Source organism: Heterodontus francisci, chromosome 3, assembly GCF_036365525.1.
Source record: "Heterodontus francisci isolate sHetFra1 chromosome 3, sHetFra1.hap1, whole genome shotgun sequence".
Classification (NCBI taxonomy): domain Eukaryota; kingdom Metazoa; phylum Chordata; class Chondrichthyes; order Heterodontiformes; family Heterodontidae; genus Heterodontus; species Heterodontus francisci.
Genome location: NC_090373.1, coordinates 212,106,408 through 212,131,892, shown reverse-complemented (window position 1 = coordinate 212,131,892; position 25,485 = coordinate 212,106,408). Strand labels below are relative to the sequence as shown.

General features: G+C 44.2%; 1 protein-coding gene across 2 annotated transcripts in view; it reads right to left on the bottom strand.

The window, feature by feature from the left end:
- si:ch211-126j24.1 (phosphofurin acidic cluster sorting protein 1) overlaps window positions 1-25,485 on the bottom strand; it is an 862,277-nt gene that overhangs the window by 718,216 nt on the left and 118,576 nt on the right. The window contains exon 1 of one of the 2 annotated variants that reach the window (XM_068028324.1): window positions 7,629-7,724. The exons of the other annotated variant lie outside the window; for it this stretch is intronic. Within the exon in view, the coding sequence (XP_067884425.1) occupies window positions 7,629-7,651 (23 nt within the window). The 5' untranslated portion in view covers window positions 7,652-7,724. Of the gene's footprint in view, window positions 1-7,628; window positions 7,725-25,485 lie in introns of those variants that run through there. 2 annotated transcript variants of the gene reach the window in all.

Below are 25,485 nucleotides of genomic sequence, written 5' to 3'. Positions count from 1 at the left end.
TAACTGGAATAAAAAGAACCCGAGGTTAAAGCAAGAGAGAAAAAGCAAAGAAAAAGAGAATTCCTGTCTAACAGCCCCTAATCCAGACCAGTTCTCCTATACAGTACTGAGGAAGTGTCTGAGTTGGAGTCTTTTGGATGAACCATTAAAGCTGCTCAAGTGAATGTAAAAGATTCCACAGCAATCTTTGAATAAAAGAGAGGTTCTTCTGGTCTTCTGGCCAACATCACTTAATAAAAGCTAGTCATTTATATCATGGTGGACCTTGGGACGTTGTGCATAAATAGGCTGTCATGATTGCCTATATAACTGGGACGATACTTCAAATACTTCACTGGGCAGCACAGTGGTTAGCACCACAGCCTCACAGCTCCAGCGACCCGGGTTCAGTTCTGGGTACTGCCTGTGTGGAGTTTGCAAGCTCTCCCTGTGACCGCATGGGTTTCCGCTGGGTGCTCCAGTTTCCTCCCACAGCCAAAGTCTTACAGGTTGATGGGTAAATTGGCCATTGTAAATTGCCCCTAGTGTAGGTAGGTGGTAGGAGAATGGTGGGGATGTGGTAGGGAATATAGGATTAATGTCGGATTAGTATAAATGGGTGGTTGTTGGTTGGCACAGACTCAGTGGGCCGAAGGCCTGTTTCAGTGCTGTATCTCTAAATAAAAAAATATAAGTAATTCATTGGCTGTGACACACTTCAGGCCATCCTATGACTGTGAAGAGCACTTCATAAATGCCAGTTATTTTTTTGCTCCCTGGGGCATGATACATTACATGGAAATGTAATTGTGGTAGCTGCAGGAGATGGGCATATAAATGTTATTCGGGGTCCATAATCGTTCATTGACTACAAATTCCATACGGTAAAAGTCAGCTTCTAGCATTAACTCAAAGGAAAAAGTAAACCACTAACTGATTTTGTTTTACTTCCAGCAAATTACCATTTGAAAAGTGGAACTGAGAACATTTCCAACACAAACTGCAAGCACAGAATTACACTCTTCACTCTGTGACAGTACATTGTATTGAAGGTTCCATTTGTAGAATGAATGTGTAATGGCTCCTGGGGGGTGTTCAGCATCTCTCTGGCAGTATGCTGTACTTTGCATAGGAAAATGACCTTCAGCTCATCCAAAATTCTTCTGCCGGTAATCCTAACTCACACCAAATCCCATTCACCCATTAGCCCTGGGTTTGCTGACCTACATTGGCTCCCGGACAGGACAACACCTCAATTTTCAAATTCTCATCCTTGTTTTCAAATCCCTCCATAACCTTACCTCTCCCTATCTCTGTAACCTCTCCAACCCTCCAACATCTCTTCATTTCTGCAATTCTGACCTCTTGTGCGCCCCTGATTTTAATCACTCCACCACTAGCGGCAGTGCCTTGAGCTGCCTAGGCCCTAAAGCTCTGGAATTCCCTGGCTAAATCTCTCCACCTCTCTATCTGCCTCTCCTCCTTAAACCTAGCTCCTTGACCAAGCTTTTGGCCATCTATCATAATACGAGCATAAGAAATAGGAGCAGGAGTAGGTCACATGGTTTCTCGAGTCTGCTCCGCCATTCATAAGATCATAGAGTCATAGAATTATACAGCACAGAAGCAGGTCCTTCGGCCCATCGTGTCCGTACGGTCCATCAAGCACCTAACTATTCTAATCCCATTTTCCAGCACTTGGCCCGTAGTCTTGTATGCTATGGCATTTCAAGTGCTCATCTAAATACTTCTTAAATGCTGTGAGGGTTCCTGCCTCTACCGCCTCTTAAGGCAGATTCCAACCACACTCTGGGTGAAAACATTTTTCCTCAAATCCCCTCTAAACCTCCCACCCCTTAGCTTAAATCTATGCTCCTTGGTTATTGACCCCTCCGCTAAGGGAAAACGTTTCTTCCTATCTCACCTATCAATGCCCCTCATAATTTTGTATCCCTCAATCATGTCCCCCCTCAGCCTTCTCTGCTCTAAGGAAAACAACCATAGCCTTTTCAGTCTCTCTTCATAGCTGAAATGCTCCAGCCCAGGCAACATCCTGGTGAATCTCCTCTGCACCCTCTCCTGTGCAATCACATACTTCCTATAGTGTGGTGACCAGAACTGTACACAGTAGTCCAGCTGTGGCCTAACTAGCGTTTTATACAGCTCCATCATAACCTCCCTGCTCTGATATTCTATACCTCGGCTAATAAAGGCAAGTATCCCATATGCCTTCCTAACCACCTTATCTACCTGTGCTGCTGCCTTCAGTGATCTAGGGACAAGTACTCCAAGATCCCTCTGTACTTCCTAGAGTCCTACCATCCATTGTATATTCCCTTGTCTTGTTCGTCCTCCCAAAATGCATCACCTGACACTTCTCAGGATTAAATTCCATTTGCATGGCTGATCTACCTCAACTCTACTTTCCCGCGCTATCCCCATTTTTTAATTCTTTCATTGGATGTGGGTGTCGCTGGCTAGGCCAGCATTTATTGATCATCCCTAATTGCCCTTGAGAAGGTGGTGGTGAGCTGCCTCCTTGAACCGCTGCAGTCTATGTGGTGTATATACATTTTAATATCTGCTTATGGTGTCAAATTTTATCTAGTCACACTTTTGTGAAGCATCTTGGGAGGTTTTACCATGTTAAAGGCGTTATATAAATGCAAGTTGTTGCTATTGTTGATGTGGCACTGCCAAAGGAAGAGCTGAATAGCAGCTGCACTTACAGTGAGAATCTGCCACCACTGGCACCACACCACTGCCATCAGTAGCGAGCCCCAAATATAAACGATAGTCAACACATATTTGGTTGCAATTTCTGTTGTAAGCTGTTAAAACTGATGATTTACAATAGTGGCTTGTGCCTGACAGGTGATCTTGTTTAAGCAAGCTATTAGGTTCTAAACAAGTTCTTATCACTCATTTATTGCATCCTACAGTAGCATGTTTCATTGCCTGTTCTATTCTTTGATATTGCCTTGTTAACAATGCAATTCAACAGCGAGATGTCAATAATGAAAAAACTATTTAATGAGCAACCTTCACCTTGTGCTTTGTGTTTATATAAAGGAAGAAAAACCTATCTGCTTGATAACTGAATTAATATTTGCACAGGCTTCATCACCACTGAATGATGTCATTATAGGCAGCAGTGTGCTTGGAAAGCTTCTACAATCAAGGGTCTACCTCTGACCTCATTACTGAAGTCAAATGGTGTGCATCAGTGGCAGTAGATAAGACGATCAGCAAAATACCAAACAATAAAATGAACGAGCCTGAGTATCAGTGCACACTCGATCATCAGTAAAGTGATGGAAGGTGTCGTTGACAGTGCTATCAAGCGGCACTTGCTCAACAATAACCTGCTCACTGACACTCAGTTTGGGTTCCGCCAGGGCCACTCAGCTCCTGACCTCATTACAGCCTTGTGCATGGTGAGAGTGACTGCCCTTAACATCAAGGCAGCATTTGACCGAGTGTGGCATCAGGGAGCCCGAGCAAAACTGAAGTCAATGGGAATCAGGGGGAAAACTCTCCACTGGTTGGAGTCATACCTAGCGCAAAGGATGATGGTTGTGGTTGTTGGAGGTCAATCGTCTGAGCTCCAGGACATCACTGCAGGAGTTCCTCAGGGTGATGCCCCAGGCTCAACCACCTTCAGCTGCTTCATCAATGACCTTCCCTCCATCATAAGGTCAGAAGTGGGGATGTTCGCTGATGATTGCACAATGTTCATCATCATTCGCAACTCCTCAGATACTGAGGAAGTGCGTGTCCATATGCAGCAAGACCTGGACAACATTCAGGCTTGGGCTGACAAGTGGCATGTAACATTCGTGCCACACAAGTGCCAGGCAATGACCATCTCCAACAAGAGAGAATCTAACCATCTCCACTTGACATTCAATGGCATTACCGTCACTGAATCCCCCACTATCAACATCCTGGAGGCTACCATTGACCAGAAACTGAACTGGATCAGCCATATAAATACTGTGGCTACTAAAGCAAGTCAAAGGCTGGGAATTCTGTTGTGAGTAACTCATCTCCTGACTTCCTAAAGCGTGTCCACCATCTACGAGGCACAAGTCAGGAGTGTGATGGAATACTCTCCACTTGCCTGGATGGGTGCAGCTCCAACAACACTCAAGAAGTTTGAAACCATTTTTACAACTGAGGTGGGAGGAGTGCACTATCTTTTCTAGATCCACTCCTCCATAGGTCACACATATATTTAAATGTTTACCCAGTTATGATGCTGTCAATCATACACTCTACTCTTTATCCCAGAATAAAGTACACTGGGTTTGTTTAATAAACAACAAAACTATCAGTTTATTATAAAACAAGACTTATCCAGTAACGAAGCAAAGCATGAACACACAGACTGAAATATGAAAGTTCCCTTTTTAAATACCACCCACCCCCCCAACACACACACACACACACAATGGTTAAGACAAAAAAACAAAATTCTGTCTGCAGAGGTCTTTTACCACAAAAGCAAAAAAAAAATTACTTTAGCCAAATACTTGTTGATTCTTGAAGAAAAGGATGAGATACGTTGTGTTCCAAAATGGCATAAAGTCTGGCATCTGAGAACACGTAGACGGGTCACTGGGATCTTTTCTGGAGCAGTTCATTTTAGGCTATGTCAAGAATTAATCAGGCTGGTTTTTACAGCTTCTCAGGAGAAATGCGGCATCAGGGGTTTTAGCTCTCATACACACTGAACTCTCAGGGGTTTTCAGAGTTGTGAATAAAAAATGAGCTGGGTGTTTCTCTCTTGGCAGGCTGACCTCCAACTAACTCAAAACAGTGCACACCCCAACCAGAAAGTCAAAATAATATCCCAAAGGCGAAACCTTCTGACCATCATAAATCTTGACATGTCACTTCGCTGTAAACATCTTCCCCAAGTCACCAAAGTTTCAGTTGTTTATTGAGCTTAAGGCATGTGACTTCCAGTAAAAGTTTGTTTTCAACCAACACCTCTCAGTGACCCTTGTAAAAAAAAACACATCCATGGAATCTTTTCAGTTTTAAACACAAGTCCTCAAAAAAAAACTTTTTAAAGTGGCAACACTTTCATAACACCATCCAGGACAAAGCAGCCCACTTGACTGGCACCCCATCCACCATCTTCAACATTTACTCCCTCCCCCACTGACATTGGCAGCAGTGTGTACCACAGGGGGAAATGGTGGCATACTGGTAATGTCACTGGACTAGTAACCCAGAGTCCTGGGGTAATGCTCTGGGGACACAGGGTCAAATCCCATCACGGCAGCAGGTGGAATTTAAATCCAATTAATTTTAAAATATCTGGAATTAAAAGCTAGTCTCAGTAATGGTGCCATGAAACTATCAATTGTTGTAAAAACCCATCTGGTTCACTAGTGTCCTTTAGGGAAGGAAATATGCTGTCCTTACCTTTCGCCTACATGTGATTCCAGATCCACAACAATGTGGTTGACTCTTAACTGCCCTCTGAAATGGCCTAGCAGGCTGCTCAGGTGTCAAGGGCAATTAGGGATGGGTAACAAATGCTGGCCTTGTCAGCAACACCCACATCCCATGAAAGAATAAAAAAAATACAAAATGCACTGCAGTAACTCACCAAGGCTACGTCGACAGCACCTTCCAAACCCACAACCTCTATCACCTAGAAGGACAAGGGCACAGGAGATGCATGGGAACTTGGAACTATATCGCCATTCCTTCACTGTCACTGCGTCAAAATCCTGGAACTCCCTTCCTAACAGCACTGTGGGTGTACCTACCCCACATGGACTGCAGCGGTTCAAGAAGGCAGCTCACCACCACCGGGCAATTAGGGATGGGCAATAAATACTGGCCGAGCCAGCGATGCCCACATCCCATGAAAGAATAAAATAAAACTGCCATGCAACTCTACCACCAAATTATGGTGAAGTGAGAATGGTACATCACAGGAAAGGAGAACCTAACCCTGCCAGAATTTCTGGGATCAGGCTATTAGATCAATCAGGCAAGTGCTTGTGCCAGCCAGTATCAGCACCTCTGGGCAAAATGCAGGGCTTCAAAAGGAAATGGGATCCAGCTTAAAAATACTACAGAATTTCACATCAGTCTCCTTTAAAAAAGGACCAATTTGAAGATGACAGGCTTTATTTCCTGGACATTTACTGGCTGCGTCCAGCCTGGATGGATCTTTCTTGAGGGCTCCATTTACTGCATTTCAATGAACTGGACACCAGTATGTTGCCAGTAGGAGTTAGGAGATGGCACCAACATGAATTTTGGTGGAGGTTCCACACTGCCAGCACCAACACTGAGCTTCCAGGAGGAGAAAGAAACTTGCTCCTGCTTCTGACCCCACAGAGAACTATTGACACGACCCTCGAGATGGAGACCTTTGTAACTGCTTTTCCGACCATTTCTGAAAGGTCAGACTCCCACCTCAAATACGCTGCTTTCCCCAAAGAAAGTTGTATGAGACAAGCAGCAGCATTCCAATTGTTAGCATCGGTTCGCGATGCAGCACTTTCTCTCAACTCCGAGTCAGGAAGTTGTGGGTTCAAATCCTACTTCTGAAAACCGAGCCCATATGGCCTGTTGTGCCTGTACACTGAGGGAGAGCTGCACTGTCAGAGACCAGTACCGAGAGAGCGCTGCACTGTCAGAGGGTCAGTACTGAGGGAGTGCTGCACTGTCGGAGCGTCAGTACTGAGGGAGTGCTGCACTGTCAGAGGGTCAGTACTGAGTGAGTGCTGCACTGTCGGAGGGTCAGTACTGAGGGAGCGCTGCACTGTCGGAGCGTCAGTACTGAGGGAGTGCTGCACTGTCGGAGGGGCAGTACTGAGGGAGTGCTGCACTGTCGGAGCGTCAGTACTGAGGGAGTGCTGCACTGTCAGAGGGTCAGTACTGAGTGAGTGCTGCACTGTCGGAGGGTCAGTACTGAGGGAGCGCTGCAGCTGCACTGTCAGAGAGTCAGTACTGAGGGAGCGCTGCACTGTGGGAGGGTCAGTACTGAGGGAGTGCTGCACTGTCGGAGGGTCAGTACTGAGGGAGTGCTGCACTGTCAGAGGGTCAGTACTGAGTGAGTGCTGCACTGTCGGAGCGTCAGTACTGAGGGAGTGCTGCACTGTCAGAGGGTCAGTACTGAGAGAGCACTGCACTGTCGGAGGGGCAGTACTGAGGGCGTGCTGTACAGTCTGAGGGGCAGTACTGAGGGAGTGCTGCACTGCTGGAGGGGTAGTACCGAAGGAGCGTTGCACTGCTGGAGGGTCCGTACTGAGGGAGCGCTGCACTTTCGGAGATGCTGTGCTTTGGACGAAACCCTATACCAAGGTCTCATCTGCCCCCTTAGGTTGACATAAAAGATCCCATGGCACTGTTCAGGAAGGGGAGTTCTCCCCAGTGTTCTGGCCAATATTTCTATCAACCATCAACACTAAAACAAATCATTTGATCATTTATTTTGCTGCTCTTTGTGAGAGTTTGTCATGTGCTGTGTTTCCTACAGCAGTGATTACACTTCAAAAGCATTTAATTAGCTGTAAAATGCTTTGGGACGTTCTGAGGTTGTGAAAAGCACTGTCTAAGTAAAAGTTAATGCTTTCTTTCTACCTTAAAGAATGCAGTCAGCTAGTGTCCACAATTACCTTTTCACTCTGTTCTTTCTCATTTCACCTCGTACTTCCTCTCTGTTGCTGCTCCACTCCTCCGGTGCTGGGGTATCTAAAGACTTTCCCTGTTGACTTCAGCCCTCAGTCTCACTGCACTTTGATCTCTGGCCTCAAGATCTAATAATTTATTATCCCCAAAGAAACTGTTAATGTTAAACTTCATCGAGTTGACAAAGCAAAATCACAAATGCTGAAAATCTGACAGAAAAAACAGAAAATGCTGGAAATACACAACAGGTCCATCAGCATCTAAAATGAGAAAAGGAAGTCTAAGATTTCAGGTTCAACAGCAGGTTACTTTGATTGCATGCCTTCAACATAGATATCTCAGAGGAAAAAGGGAAAAGTGTAATCCCAAGCAATGGTGGAGAGATACAATAGGCAATCGACAGCTTCATCAAAAAGATGGGGAGAGGAGGAGGGACGTAAAGTGATTTAAGGTGGGAGTTCCAGAGACCAAGGCTGTGGCAGGCACTATGACCAAAGTTAGGGCGAATGATGAACAGAAGGTTAGATTAACAATGGAGGTCAAGGAAGAATGCAAGTTTGGAGGAAGTTGGAAAAATGAAGGGGCTTGCAAGCCATAGGATATTCAAAGATGAGGATGAGAATGAGAATTTGGAATTCAATATGTTGGGGGATCGTGAAGGCAGAGGGGATCGATAAATAGGGCTTAGTGTGGGGCAGGGGATGGACAGATAAAATGTTCATGACTTAAAAGTCTATGGAGGGAGGAGGGTGAGAGTACAGCAAGGAGAATGTTGGAGTCTAGAGGTGACATGACTGGTGGCAATAGGGTAAGTTAGAGACGCAACCATTGATGGAAAACAGTCTTGACAGTTAATATGTGAGGTTTGAAATTCAATTTGGGCTCTGTTTTAAGATAAGCAGGTGATCGGAGAGGAAATTGTAATCATTGACAAGGATGTGCAGTTTATAGTAAGGGCTGAAAATGACGGCTTTAGCAATCGTAAGCTGCTGAAACTTTCACTCATCCACAATTTGGTAAAATGTACTGGTATTTCAATAACCCTTGGCAAGAATAATGCTTCTAATTTCCACCTTCATTCCTCTAGTGATAACCCTTGTTACTGATTCGCTAACCAGTGGAAATATTCTTCTACTATTTACCCTGTCAAAACCATTCAGAGTTTTGAACCCTTCATGAAGATTCTCCCTCCCTCTGAACATTCCATGTTCCAGTAAAAAAAAACCTCAATGTTTCTGCACTATAATCTCACTTTCCCGGTATAATTCTATCAAACCTTCATGTGTCCTTTCCATTGTCAAACATTCTTCCTCGAATTAAGGATAGCCAGCACAGATTTGTGAAAGGCAGATCGTGCTTGACTAATCTAGTGAATTTTGATGAAGTAACAGAGAAGGTCGATGAAAGGAATGTAATGGATATTGTTTATATGGATTTTAAGAAAGTGTTTGACAAAGTACCACATATAAGGCTAGTTAACAAAATTAGGGTTTATGGAATGGGAGGGTCAGTGTCAGCTTGGATGAAAGGTGAAGGGTATGACCAATAAGTCCAGGGAACCCTGGATGTCAAGGAATGCAGAGGATTGGATAAGGAAAAAAAAAGAGGCTAATGGCAGATTTAGAGGGCTGAAAACAGCGGAAGCCTGACAGGAGTATAGAAAGCATAAGGAGGTACTTAAAAAAATAATTAGGAGAGTAAAGAGGGGACATGAAAAAAACACTGGCAGGCAAGATAAAGGAAAATCCCAAGGCGTTTTATAAGTATATTAAGAGCAAGAGGATAACCAGGGAAAGAGTAGGGCCCATTAAGGACCAAAGTGGCAATCTGTGTGTGGAGCCGGAGGACATAGGTGAGGTTTTAAATGTTTACTTTTCATCTGTGTTCACTATGGAGAAGGACAATGTAGGTGTAGAGATCAGGGAAGGGAGGGGGATTGTGATATACTTGAACAAATTAGCACAGAAAGGGAGGAGGTATTAGCGGTTTTAGTGGGCTTAAAAGTGGATAAATCCCAGGCCCAGATGAGATGTATCCCAGGCTGCTGGGGCTCTGACACAAATTTTCAAATCCTCTCTGGCCACAGGAAAAGTGCCAGAGGACTGGAGGACAGCAAATGTGGTACCATTATTCAAGAAGGGATAAACCAGGTAATTACAGGCCAGTGAGTCCAACGTCAGTGCTAGGGAAACTATTGGAAAAAATTCTGAGGGACAGGATTAATCTCCACTTGGAGAGGCAGGGATTAATCAAGCATGGCTTTGTTTCATTTTTCAAGGAGGTGACTCGGTTTGTAGATGAGGGTAAAGCAGTTGATGTAGTCTATATGGACTTCAGTAAGGCTTTTGATAAGGTCCCGCATGGGTCAAAAGAAGAGTCAATGGAGCAGTTAAGTAGGTTAAGGGCAGCAGAACTGCTGTGCTGGAAAGACACCACGCGAGATGGAGTTGGCAGTTTCAGAGTAAATTTGTGAAGGAAGAGAGGAAGAGCTCCAGAAAAGGGAGGAAACAGTACTGCAGTTGGGAGGAAGTTAGTGGGAAATGGGTCGTGAAAGAAGTAGCGTGGAATGATTCCAAATATGCAACAGAAATAAGATTATTTACACACTGGCACCAATATGCTAAAGGAAAATTATATTTAACCCAGCACACTTAAACATGCCAGCATGCTTACATGATACTCTTAATATATGACCAGAAATTGCTCCGACCAGAACCACTACTGTAATCACAGCAAGAAGACTGATTATGCCAGAAGCTTTTTCCCTTCCTTTCCTCCCATATGGGGGTGGGATCATGCCAACTCACAGGTACATTGCTGCATCCATAAATAACAAAGCCTCAAATCTACAGAACTAGCACATGGAATGCAGCTGGTCAACTGTGCAAGCTGGCTGCAGATCACCTCTTTGAAAGCTTACTTTGCAACATTTCAGGGACAGTTATTTTAAGATAGGAATAGAAGTTGCCGCATCTAAAGAAATCCCCAAGGAAAGTGCAAGTCTCCATGGTAATTATTAATGCAACCGGCCATGTTCTGCTACTGGTGCGTCTTGCAAAATCCTTCTCGAGGCAAATGCAATCCAGCAATATTCTGGTTGTGGGATTTCTATCAGCCAGGCTTCTGGTATTCATATTTTCCTTTTTTAATGAGCAGGCCATGAAATCATCAATATCCTCTCCTTTAGTCATTGATAACAATCTACTTCAATATTAGATAATTCAGTCACCGCTAAATTTGAAACACAGGTTGCCTGAAAAACCCAACAAGTTTCTTTAATTTGAATTATTGCACAAATGTCTTTGAGGTGAATTTCCATAGTGGTTGTCCAGCTTCTTTTCTGTAACTTTTGACAGAACAGCTTCAGAAAGTTGGCAATACTTGTGTTGAAGCAGCTTTTCCAGGAGTTTCCACGGCTTTTCCAGTGAAGTCAGCCATGATCTTAATGAATGGCGAACAGTCTCAAGGGGCAGAATGGCCTCCTCCTGTTCTTATATTACAGTGGACAATTGGGAGAACCTCTGCTGAAATTTACTGTCAGTTCCACTTCAGGACCTGAATCCATAATCGAGGCTGAAGCTCCAGTACAGTCTTGAGGGACTGTTGTTCTGTCCAAGCTGCCATGTTTCCATGGAACATTAAACTGAAAACCCATCTACCTGTTCAAATGGAACTGAAAAAGATCTCATGGGGAAGTCATCAAAAGAAGAGCAGAGGAGTTCTCCTGGTCAACCAACACCATTAAAACTAACTGGTGATTGCTCTCATCACTGTTAGTGGGATCTTGCTGTGTGTAAATTGACTACCACATCCACCCACAAAACAGCTTTTTTTATTTGTTCATGGGAAGTGAGCACCGCTGGCAAGGCCAGAATTTATTGCCCTTAAAAAGGCAGTGGTGAGCTGCCTTCTTGAATCATTGCAGACCACGTAGGGTAGTTACACCCACAATGCTGTTAGGAAGGGAGTTCCAGGATTTGGACCCAGTGACAGTGAAGGAACGGTGATATAGTTCCAAGTCAGGATGGTGTTTGACTTGGAGGGGAACCTGCAGGTGGTGGTATTTCCATGCTACTGCTGCCCTTGTCCTTTTAGATCACAGAGGTAGAGGCTGCTTTATCCTGGATGGTGTTGAGCTTCTTTGTTGTTGTTGGAGCTGCAGTCATCCAGATAAGTGGAGAGTATTCCATCACACTCCTGACTTGTGCATTGTAGATGGTGGACAGGCTTTGGGGAGACAGGAGGTGAGTTACTGCCCAAAAAATTATCAGCTCTGACCTACTCTTGTGGCCACAATATTCATATGCCTGGTCCAGTTCAGTTTCTGGTCAATGGTAACCCCCCCAGGATGTTGGTGGTGGGGGATTCAGCGATGGTAATGTCATTGAATGTCATGGGGAGATGGTTAGATTCTCTCTTATTGGATATTATCATTGCCTGGCAAATGTTTGCTGGGAATGTCACTTGCCACACAACAGCCCAAGCCTGAATGTTGTCCAGCTCTTGCTGCATGCAAACACAGACTGCTTCAGTATCTGAGGAGTTGCGAATTTTGTGCAATTATCTGCAAACATCCCCACTCCAGAGCTTATAATGGAGGGAACGTCAGTGACGAAACAGCTGAAGACAGTTGGGCCTAGGACACTACCCTGAGGAACTCCTGCAGTGATGTCCTGGAGCTGAGATGATTGACCTCCAACAATAACAACCATCTTCCTTTGTGCCAAGTATGCCTCCAACTAGAGGAGAATTTTCCCCGATTCCCATTGATTTCAATTTTACTAGGGCTCCTTGATGCCACATGGTCAAATTCTCCCTTGATGTCAAAGACATTTACCCTCACATCAACTCTAAATTCAGCTCTTTTGCCATGTTTGAAACAAAGCTGTAATGAGGTCCCGAGCCGAGTGATCCTGGCAGATTCCAGTGACTGTACTAATTTAACTAATTCATTGGCTGCTTTGAATATCCTGAAGATGGGAAAGGTTTTATATAAATGCAAGTCTCTATTTAGTTGTAGTAATGAAATTACTGCATAAATGTTCACAACACCACAGAGCACCTTGAGAATCACTTCCTCTGCATCAGTTTATAAAGGTTGTGCTGATAGATGGTGGGTGTTAGAAGGGTATCTGCAAAGTCACCGGTATCCCACTTCAAGTGAATAACTTCAAATTTGGCTGTTTGTGGATGAACAAAACAGGATCCAAGTAACCTTACATACATGTGAAGTGCAACATGAAATACAATACATATTAATTTATTCATGGGTGTGGGCATCGCTGACAAGGCCCATCCCTAATTGCCGTTGAGTAGGTGGTCATGAGCCATCTTCTTGAACCACTGTAGTCAGTGTAGTGGTTTTTGATATAACTGAGTGGCTTGCTACATCATTTTAGAGGACAGTTAAGAATCAACCACATTACTGTGGCTCTGGAGTTGCATGTAAGCCAGACCAAGTAAAAACAGCAGATTTCCTTCCCTAAAGGACATTTGTGAACCAGATAGATTTTTACAACAATCTCACTATCACTGAGACTAACCTTTGACTCCAGATTTATTTAGTTAATTGAATTTAAATTCTCCAGCTCCCGTGCTGGAATTTGAACTCATAGAATCATGGATTACTGTCCAGTAGCATAACCACAATGCTACCATACCCTCCATGAGCCCAAATTATGTGAGATTCCATTTCTTTCAAATGCAGGTGGGAGAGGTGGAAGTATGATACTGTGTCCTGGCGTGCATTTTATTTATTTATTTATTTTATTTAGAGTTATAGCACTGAAACAGGCCCATTGGCCCACCGAGTCTATGCCGACCATCAACCACCCATTTATACTAATTCTACACTAATTCCATATTCCTACCACATCCCCACCTGTCCCTATATTTCCCTACCACCTACCTATACTAGGGGTAATTTATAATGGCCAATTTACCTATCAACCTGCAAGTCTTTGGCATGTGGGAGGAAACCGGAGCACCCGGAGGAAACCCACGCAGACACAGGGAGAACTTGCAAACTCCACACAGGCAGTACCCAGAATTGAACCCGGGTCGCTGGAGCTGTGAGGCTGCGGTGCTAACCACTGTGCCTCCCTCATGAAAGAACATTTATAGAAGGAAGAGTTTGACACTACTGTGACATATATGCCATGGCGTACAAGGTGATAAATGACATGGTGCACTCTGTGATATAAACAGGGTGAGGTACAGTATCTTCAAACAGTGGTACAGGAAAGAGGAGACACTACAGGGTTAGTGTTAGCCCTGTGAAGTATATAGTCCCAATACTGAAATGCCATGAGCAGCTGTCGGTCTCTAATTACCACAGCCTAGCTGCAGAAAAAAGCTCTTTGCTTCCTCACATAAGTTCTACTCCAACTATTGTACAAAGCAACAACATTCAGAACCACTGAAGATGCCCCAGGAGATCAGGAGTGTAACTGGTGAGATTCAGTCATCATCTGCGACCAGAGTAAGAATCCACCCAGAACAAATCCACTCAGAACTGGCTACCGAAGATCCATCATTTGCCATTAGATTGTCCAAAGGGTTGCATGGAATAGAGGAAATGTGAGACCAGCATCCGTTTCACCTATGACAGCTAACTGGCGCACAGAATCAGCATTCAGATGTAGCACTGCACCTTAACATTCATAGAATTAGGCTACACAGATACTTTATAAGGTGGAAGCCACTGTGAAGGTGGAATTGTTCTATAAATACACAGGCTTTTTAGCAAGAAACAATGTACAGAAAGAGTATGGGAAAAGACACATACATTCTAAGAAAAATCACAGCTAAGTTAATGTTGTGTATTTCACTTCATGTGTATTTCACTTCACTTCCCTTTGTTCATCATTTAAAATAAATACTCCTATTACTACAACAACGATAGCCATGTGACCACCAGTGTGACTAAAGTTACACAGCTCAAAGTGCCTTCTCCAGCCACAACCCAAGTTTAAAATGACAAAATCCATCATAGTTCTGCTGGGAGTTTTTCACAGTTCAAGTGGGCAGAGTATTAACATTTCACATGCCCAACATTAATCTAGTTCCATTCTTAATACCCAAAGGACAAGGGTACAGACATTCCTTCACCAGCGAAAGGGAATGACCTTGGTGATTTGAATCCTCAATTAAACAGTTTAATTTTAAGCAGGTTCTCGAGTCTCTCGAAGATATTTAATATTTTCTATACTCATAATAGGTTTCAAAGGTTCAAATTGGTTTGCATTATTTATTAATAATGCTTGCTTACTTCCCTTGGGAATTACAGCAGATTGCACAACTGCACACTGAGAATCATCACTCACCTATAGAATATGTAAAAACAAAGAAAACAAGAGACTTCAGGAATTACAATAACACATGATAAAAACCAAAGAATGTTCCTTGGGTAACAGTGGAAAAGACATTACTTGAGCAGCATCTTGGGGACTCGAGGCAGATATTTCAAGATGAAATGGTACACACAAAGACCTCATCCTCTGAGTATTGTGCACACATCTCAACCAGGGAAGATAGCTTGAGGGGAAGAGATTGTCAGCAGCTTGCCATAGCAAAAGTAAGAATAGAGCAAATATAGGCAAGCTAGCCCTTGCATGCAAATGTAACAAGGCAGAAACAACAACAAGTTGTATTTATATAGCACCTTTAACGTTATTAAACATTCTAAGGTGTTTCACAAGAGTCGCAAAAGCCAATGAGGGCAGATGGTGTAATGCTTGGTCAAAGAGGTAGGCTTTCAGGAGCATCTTGAAGTAGGCAAGTGAGATAGAGAGGCTGAGAGGTTTAGGGAGGGAATTATCTAGGCAGCTGAAGGCATGGCCACCAATGGTGCAGCAATTAAAATCGGGGATGTTCAAGAGGCCAGAATTAGAAGAGCGCAGATATTTCAGAGAGTTGTGGGGCTGGAGGAGATTACAGAGATAGGGAGGGGGAAGGCCATGGAGGGATTTGAAAACATGGAGGAGGATTATAAAATCAAGGCGTTGCTTAGCTGGGAGCCAATATTAAGCACAGGGGTGATGGGTGAACAGGACTTGGCACGAGTAAGGACATGGGCAGCAGAGTTTGCCATAGTGTGACGGAAATCACACACCCCAAATGGAAATATTAATTTCGTCATATGGAACACTACTTGAAATTTTTACTGGACATTGCAAATAACGTTTAAAAAAAATAGAACTGAACAGTTAGAAAATGGCCAAGCACATTTGCATTTTGAGAAGACAAAGGCTGGCTGAGAGACAGAAGTGAAGTACCAGTCTAGCTGGAACAATAGGGGTGCTCCCTGATTCAATTAGCGAGATTGGTTTTGCCAATAGGGGTAATCAAAAGACATCGACACTCCTTTGACTTTGTAAGAGCCAAACTCCACCCCCCACTGAGCATGTCTGAAAGACTCAAATTCCAACAACCCTCCATGGACTGTTGTTTCTAACAAAGAAATGGTCACATGGCCAACCTGCTGGAGTAAGGCTGAGGTTTTTGAATTGGGCCTCAGAAAGCAAACAGACTGCAGCCGAACTGGAAGAGAAAAGTCTCTCTCTGTCCAGCAAAGTCCCAGAGCAACCATGGTGGCAGCTTGTAACCCTAAAGACTACAGAACTTTACAAGCGACCAAGAAGACAATTGAACCCTCCCTTCAACCTTCTGGAGCCAGAGAAGCAAGCCTGAAATTGTGCACGTGGCCCCCCAGTGAGGACTCCAAGACTTTGACTTCAATTAAGACATTATAACCCAGTACTTGCATTCCATTTATTACGAACTTTACTTCAACCTTCTGACTCTTTCTTCCCCTCTGTATCTATTTGTGTGTGTGTGTGTGCGCCTCTCGTATGCATGTGAGTGTGGATGCGTCGCGTATTTTAGTAATTTTAATTGGGTTAGAGTGATAAGGTTAATAAACTTGGATCTGTCTTGTTTGAACTCAAGAAAACCTGTCTGATTTGTAATTATATTCGAGGAACAGTGAGCAAGGGCTCACAGAAGTGGTAAGCTAAAATCACTGTGTTTTAAAAGATAAGCCCTGTTATGGCCAAACCAGTGAAGGGGCGAGAGCCTGAGACCCCTTCCTCACCTGGTCGTAACACATAGTTTATGGAGTGAGGAATGTGGGAGACAAGCCAGGAGTGCATTGGAATAGTCAATTCTAGAGGTAACAAAGACATGGGTGAGAGATCCAGCAGATCAGCTGAGGCAGGGACAGAGTTGGATGATATTATGGAGGTGGAAATAGGCGGTCTTAGTGACGGCAGAGATATGGTTAGAAGCTCAACTCGGGGTCACCTTATCTAAGGAAGGATATACTTGCCATAGAGGGAGTGCAATGGATGTTCACGGACTAATCCCTGGGATAGCAGGAGAGATTGCATAAACTGGGCCAGTATTCTTTGGAGTTTCGAAGAATGAGGGGTGATCTCATTGAAACATACAAAATTCTTACAGGGCGTGACAGGGTAGATGTGGATAAGATGTTTCCTCTGTCTGGTGAGTCTAAAGCAAGGGGACACAGTCTCAGAAAAAGGGGAAGGCCATTTAAGACTGAGATGAGGAAGACTTTTATTTTACTCTGTGGGCGTTGAATCTGTGGAATTCTCTATCACAGACGGCTGTGGAAGCTCAATCATTGAGCATGTTCAAGCCAGAAATCAATAGGTTTCTGGATACTAATGTTATCAAGGGATATGGGGATAGTGGGGGAAAATGGCATTGAGGTAGGTGATCAGCCATGATTGGTTTGAATGGCGGAGCAGGCTCGACTGACCGAATGGCCTACTCCTGCTCCTATTTCCTATTTTCCTAGGATCCTATGACACCAAGATTGCAAACAGTCTAGTTCAGCCTCAGACAGTTGCCAGGGAGAGGGATGGATTAGGTAGCTAGGAAAAGGAGTTTGTAGCAGTGACCAAGGATGTCAGATAAGCAGTCTGATAATTTAGCAACAATGGAAGAGTTGAGAGAGGTAGTGGTGAGGTAGAGCTGGATGTCGCCAGCATACATATGGAAACAATGCTGTGCTTTCAGATGATGTCTCCGAGGGGCAGCATGTAGATGAGAAATAGATGAGGTCTAGGGATGGATCCTTGGAGAACACCAGAGGTAACGGTGCGGGAGCAGGAAGAGAAGCCATTGCCAGTGATACTCCAACTATGATTAGCTGGATAAGAATGGACCCAGGTGTGAACTGTCCCACCCAGCTGGATGACAGTGGGGAGGTGTCGGAGGAGGATGGTGTGCTCAGTTAGGTCAAAGGCTGCAGATAGGTCAAGAAGGATGAGGAGGAATAGTTTCCCTTTGTCACAGTCACAAAGGAGATAATTTGTGACTTTGATAAGAGCCATTTCGATACTGTGGCAGGAGCAGAAACCTGATTGGAGGGATTCAAACCTGGAGATCCGGGAAAGATGGGCACGGATTTGGGAAGTGACAACACGATCATGAACTTTGGAAAAGGGGTCAACATTACCTTTAAAGTAGTAAAATGTCTCAAAGCACTTCACAGAGGTGTAGTGAACAAACTTAGATGTTGAAAAGAAGAGGGTGATATCTACAGTTTATTTTCATATATAGTAAGTAGTGTTTTTAGGGAATTCTGTAGTAACGAGGACCAGGGAAGAAGGGCCCCAGAGTAATTGATATTATTTGATATTAAGCATTTTCCAAAAGGTTTAATTTAAAGGGTTAAGTCATGGCAGGAGAGCTCCTCGTGCTCCATGTGGGAAGCTGGGAACAATTCCGGTGCCTGGGAACAGCATGTGTGCAAAGTGTCTCCAGCTGCAGCTCCTGAAAGCCCAGGTTTCAGAGCTGGAGCGGCGGCTGGGGACACTGTAGAACATCCGTGAGTCGGAGAGTATCGTGGATAGCACGTATAGAGAGGTGGTCACACCGCAGGCTCAGGCTCCACAGGCAGAAAGTGACTACCAGGCAGAGCAAGAGGACTGGGCAGGTAGTGCAGGAATCTCCTGTGGCTATTCCCCTGCAAAACAGATATACTGCTTTGGATACTGTTGGGGGGAATGGCCTCTCAGGGCAAAGCAGCAACAGCCCTGTTCGTTGCACCACAGTTGGCTCTGCTGCACAGGGGAGGAGTAAAAAGTGTGGGAATGCAACAGTTATAGGGCATTCAATTGTAAGGGGAATAGATGGGCGTTTCTGTGGCTGCAAACGATGGTATGTTGCATCCCTGGTGCTAGGGTCAAGGACGTCTCAGAGAGGTTACAGGACATTCTGAAGAGGGAGGGTAAACAGCCAGTGGTTGTGGTACACATTGGTACAAACGATGTAGGTAAAAAAAGGGGTAAGGTCCTAAAAGCAGATTATAGGGAGTTAGGAAGTATGTTGAAAAGTAGGACCACAAAGGTAGTGATCTCAGGATTACTACCAGTGCCACGTGATAGTCAGAGTAGAAATAGCAGGATATATCGAATGAATACGTGGCTGAAGAGATGGTGTGAGGGGGAGGGTTTTGGATTCCAGGGACATTGGGACCGGTTCTCTGGTAAGTGGGACCAGTACAAACTGGAGGGGTTACACCTGGGCAAGACCAGGACTGATGTCCTTGGGGCAGTATTTGCTAGAGTGGTTGGGGAGGGTTTCAACTAAAATGGCAGGGGGATGGGAACCTTTGCAAGGAGTCAGAGGAGGGGGGGGATCAAGGACAAGAACAAAAGACAGTAAGGGGAATAAGAAAAGTGAGAGGCAGAGAAATCAAGGGCCAGAATCAAACAGGGCCACAGTGAAAAACAGTGCAAAGGGGAGAGGTAATGCTAAAAAGACAAGCCTTAAGGCTTTGTGCCTTAATGCGCGGAGTATTCGCAATAAAGTGGATGAATTAATCGCGCAAATAGACGTAAACGGGTCTGATACAGTCAGGATTACGGAGACATGGCTGCAGGGTGACCAGGGATGGGAAATGAACATCCAAGGGTATTCAGTATTCAGAAAGGACAGACAAAAAGTAAAAGGCGGTGGAGTTGCATTGCTGGTTAAAGAGGAAATTAATGCAATAGTGAGGAAAGATATTAGCTCTGACGATGTGGAATCTGTATGGGTAGAGCTGAGAAACACTAAGGAGCAAAAAACGTTAGTGGGGTTTGTATATAGACCCCCAGACTGTCATGGTGATGTTGGGAATGGCATTAAACAGGAAATTAGAGACGCATGCGATAAAGGAACATCTGTAATTATGGGTGACATTAATCTGCGTATAGATTGGGCAAATCAAATTCGTCTCAATATTGTAGAGGAGGAATTCTTGGAGTGTATATGGGATGGTTTTCTGGACCAATATGTTGAGGAACCAACTAGAGAACAGGCCATCCTAGACTGGGTATTGTGTAATGAGAGGAATAATTGACAGCCTAGTTGTGCAAGATCCCTTGGGGACGAACGACCATAATATGATAGGATTCTTCATCAAGATGGAGCGTGACGTAGTTGTTTCTGAGACTAGGTTCCTGAATCTTAATAAAGGAAACTACAAAGGTATGAGGCGTGAGTTGACTGTGATGGATTGGGAAACATTACTGAAAGGGATGACGGTGAATAGGCAATGGCAAACATTTAAAGAGTGCATGGATGAACTGCAACAATTGTTTATTCCTGTCTGGCGCAAAAGTAAAACTGGAAAGGTAGGCAAACCATGGCTTACAAGGGAAATTAGAGATAGCAATAGATCCAAGGAAGAGGCATACAAATTCGCCAGAAAAAACAACCGATCTGAGGATTGGGAGCAGTTTAGAATTCAGCAAAGGTGGACCAAAGGATTGATTAAGAAGGGGAAAATAGAGCACGAGATTAAGCTTGCGGGGAACATAAAAACTGACTGTAAAAGTTTCTATAGATATGTGAAGAGAAAAAGATTGGTAAAGACAAATGTAGTTCCCTTACAGTCAGAAACAGGGGAATGTATTATGGGGAACAAAGAAATGGCTGACCAACTAAATGCATATTTTGGTTCTGTCTTCACAAAGGAGGACACAAATAACATACCAGAAATGTTGGGGAACACAGGGTTTAGTGAGAGGGAGGAACTGAAGGAAATCAGTATTAGTAGAGAAATAGTGTTGGGGAAATTGATGGGATTGAAGGCTGATAAATCCCCAGGGCCTGATGGTATGCATCCCAGAGTACTTAAGGAAGTGGCCCTAGAAATAGTGGATGCATTGGTGGTCATCTTCCAAGATTCTATAGACTCTGGAACAGTTCCTACAGATTGGAGGGTAGCTAATGTAACCCCACTATTTAAAAAGGGAGGTAGAGAGAAAGCAGGGAATTACAGACCAGTCAGCCTGACGTCAGTAGTGGGGAAAATTCTAGAGTCCATTATCAAAGATTTTATAGCAGAGCACTTAGAGAACAGTGGTAGAATCGCACAGAGTCAGCATGGATTTACGAAAGGGAAATCATGCTTGACAAATCTACTGGAATTCTTCGAGGATGTAACTAATAAAGTTGATGAGAGGAAGCCAGTGGATGTAGTTTATTTGGATTTTCAGAAGGCTTTAGACTAAGTCCCACATAAGAGATTAGTGTGTAAAATTAAAGCGCATGGGATTGGGGGTAGCGTATTGCGATGGATAGAAAATTGGTTGGCAGACAGGAAACAAAGAGCAGGAATAAACGGTAAAATAAAAGCAAAATACTGCGGATGCTGGAAATCTGAAACAAAAACAAGAAATGCTGGAATCACTCAGCAGGTCTGGCAGCATCTGTGGAAAGAGAAGCAGAGTTAACGTTTCGGGTCAGTGACCCTTCTTCGGAACTGACAAATATTAGAAAAGTCACAGATTATAAGCAAGTGAGGTGGGGGTGGGGCAAGAGATAACAAAGGAGAAGGTGCAGATTGGACCAGGCCACATAGCTGACCAAAAGGTCACGGAGCAAAGGCAAACAATATGTTAATGGTGTGTTGAAAGACAAAGCATTAGTACAGATTAGGTGTATTTAGGTGATTAGGTGATTAGGTGAACATCAACGCAAGCTCGAGGAACAGCATCTCATCTACCGATTAGGCACACTACAGCCTGCCGGACTGAACATTGAGTTCAATAATTTCAGAGCATGACAGCTCCCCACTTTACTTTCATTTTTAGTCATTTTTAGTTATTTTTTCTTCTTTTTTTTTGCATTCCTTTTTACATTTTTTACAATCTTTTTTTGCATTTATTTCATTTCATCTTAGTTTGTTCAGTTTGCTTACCCACTGTTTTTTTCAGGTTTGCACTTGCTGATGTTCAATATTCAGTATATTCACACCTAATCTGTACTAATGCTTTGTCTTTCAACACACCATTAACATATTGTTTGCCTTTGCTCCATGACCTTTTGGTCAACTATGTGGCCTGGTCCAATCTGCACCTTCTCCTTTGTTATCTCTTGCCCAACCCCCACCTCACTTGTTTATAATCTGTGACTTTTCTAATATTTGTCAGTTCCGAAGAAGGGTCACTGACCCGAAACGTTAACTCTGCTTCTCTTTCCACAGATGCTGCCAGACCTGCTGAGTGAATCCAGCATTTCTTGTTTTTGTTTCAGATTTCCAGCATCCGCAGTATTTTGCTTTTATTTGAGGTTTCAGGGTGATTTGGACAAGTTGAGTGAGTGGGCAAATGCATGGCAGATGCAGTATAATGTGGATAAATGTGAGGTTATCCACTTTGGTAGCAAAAACAGGAAGGCAGATTATTATCTGAATGGCTATAAACTGAGAGAGGGGAATATGTAACGAGACTTGGATGTTCTCGTACACCAGTCGCTGAAGGTAAGCATGCAGGTGCAACAGGCGGTAAAAAGGGCAAATGGTATGTTGACCTTCATAGCGACAGGATTCGAGTACAGGAGCAGGAATGTCTTGCTGCAATTATACAGGGCCTTAGTGAGGCCACACCTGGAATATTGTGTTCAGTTTTGGTCTCCATATCTGAGGAAGGATGTTCTTACTGTAGAGGGAGTGCAGCGAAGGTTTACCAGACTGATTCCTGGGATGGCGGGGCTGACGTATGAGGAGAGATTGAGTCGGTTAGTACTATATTTGTTGGAGTTCAGAAAAGTGAGGGGGGATCTCATAGAAACCTATAAAATTCTAATAGGACTTGACAAGTTAGATGCAGGAAGGATGTTCCCGATGGTGGGGGAGTCCAAAAACAGGGGTCATAGTCTAAGGATACAGGGTAAACTTTTCAGGACTGAGATGAGGGGAAATTTCTTCACCCAGAGAGTGGTGAGCCTGCGGAATTCGCTACCACAGAAAGCAGTTGAGGCCAAAACATTGTATGTTTTCAAGAAGGAGTTAGATATAGCTCTTGGGGCGAAAGGGATCAAAAGATATGGGGGGAAAACGGGAACAGGTTACTGAGTTGGATGATCAGCCATGATCATGATAAATGGCGGAGCAGGCTTGAAGGGCTGAATGGCCTACTCCTGCTCCTATTTTCTCTGTTTCTATGTAGAGAGGTGACTATAACCTTGGTCAAAGAAATGGCTCTTCAAGGAGGAGACAGGAGTATGGGATGAAAGAATTTATGGAGAGAATTCCAGATCATATGGCTAAGATGGCTGAAGACATGGCTGCCACTGTGGGAGAGCAAAAGGGAGAAAAGTTTTTTTTTATTCTTTCATGGGATGTGGGCATCGCTGGCAAGGTCAACATTTGTTGCCCATCCCTAATTGCCCCTGAAAAGGTGCTGATGAGCCACCTTCTTGAACTGCTGCAGTCTGTGTGGTGCAGGGACACCAACAGTGCCGTTAGGAAGGGAGTTCCAGGATTTTGACCCAGTAATAGTGATATAGTTCCAAGTCAGGATGGTGTTTGAGTTGGAGCAGGTGGTGGTGTTCCCATGCATCTGTTGCCCTTGTTCTTCCAGGTGGTAGAGGTTACAGGTTTGGAAGGTGCTGTTGAAGGAACCTTGGCAAGTTGTTGTAGTGCATCTTGTAGATGGTACACACTGCTGCCTTTGTGCATCAGTGGTGGAGGGAGTGAACGTTTAAGGTCGTGAATGGGGAGCCGATGAAGGGGCTGCTTTGTCCTGGATGGTGTCGAGCTTCTTTAGTGTTCTTGAAATGCATTCATCCAGGCTTATGTCTTGTAGATGATGGACAGGCGAGTCAGAAGGAGAGTTACCCACTGCAGAATTCCCAGCCTCTGACTTGCTCTTGTAGCCACAGTATTCAGATGGCTGGTCCAGTTAAGTTTCTAGTCACTGGTAACTCCCAGGATGATGATAGTGGGGGATTTAGCGATGGTAATGCCATTAAATGTCAAAGGGAGATGGTTTGATTCTGCCTTGTTGGAGATGGTCTTTGCTTGGCACTTGTGTGGCACAAATATTACTTGCCACTTATCAGCCCAAGCCTAAATGTTGTCCTGGTCTTGCTGCATAGGGACATGGACATTATCTGAGGAATCGCAAATGGTGCTGAACATTGTGCAATCATCAGCAAACATCCCCACTTCTGACCTTATGACGGAGGGAAAGTCTTTGATGTAGCAGATGAAGATGGTTGGGCCTAGGACACTACCCTGAACAACTCCTGCAGTGATGTCCTGGGGCTGAGATGATTGACCTCCAACAACCACAACCATCTTCCTTTGCGCTAGGTATAACTCCAAACAGATGAGAATTTTCCCCCAATTCCCACTGACTTCAATTTTGCTAGGATTCATTGTTGCCACACTCGGTCAAATGCTGCCTTGGTGTCAAGGGCAGTCACTGTCACCTCAACTCTGGAATTCAACTCTTTTGTCCATGTTTGGACCAAGGCTGTAGTGAGGTTGGAGCTGAATGGCCCTGCGGAATGCAAACTCTACATTGGTGAGCAGGTTAGATCTGTCAATGACATCACTTTACTGATGATCAAGAGTAGACTGATAGGGCAGTAATTGGCCAGGTTGGATTTGTCATGCTTTTTGTGTACAGGACATACTTGGGCAATTTTCAATATTGTCCGGTAGATGCCAATGTTGTAGCTGTACTGGAACAGCTTAGCTAGGGGCACGGCTAGTTCTGGAGCACAAGTCTTCAGTACTATTGCCAGAATGTTGTCAGAGCCCATAGCCTTTGCAGCATCCAGTGCCTTCAGCCGTTTCTTGATATCATGTGGAGTGAATCGAATTGGCTGAAGACCGGCATCTGTGTTGCTGGGGACCTCAAGAGCAGGCCAAGATGGATCATCCACTCAGTACTTCTGGATAAAGATGGCTGCAAATGTTTCAGCCTTGTCTTTTGCAGTGACTTGCTGGACTCCCCCATCATTGAGGATGGGAATGTTTGTGGAGCCTCGTCCTCCAGTTAATTGTTTAATTGTCCACCACCATTAACAACTGAATATGGCAGGACTGCAGAGCCTTCATCTGATCCATTGGTTGTGGGATCGCTGAGTTCTGTCTTTTGCATGCTGCTTCTACTGTTTAGCATATAGTCCTGTGTTGTATCTTCATCAGGTTAACAACTCATATTTAGGTATGTCTGGTACTGCTCCAGGCATGCTCTCCTCCAATCTTCATTGAACCAGGGTTTATGCCCTGGCTTGATGGTAATGATAGAGTGAAGGATGTGTTGGGCCGTGAGGTTACAGATTGTGGTGAATACAATTCTGCTGCTGCTAATTGCCCACAGCGCCTCATGCATGCCCAGTATTGAGTTGCTAGGTTTGTTCTGAATCAATCCCATTTAGCATGGTAGCTGTGCCATACAACACGATGGAGGGTGTCCTCAGTGTGAAGACAGAACTTCACAAGGACTGTCCGGTAGTCACTCCATGGCTTGAGCACAAAAATCAAGACTGACACTCCAGTGCAGTGCTGAGGGAGTGCTACACTGTTAGAGG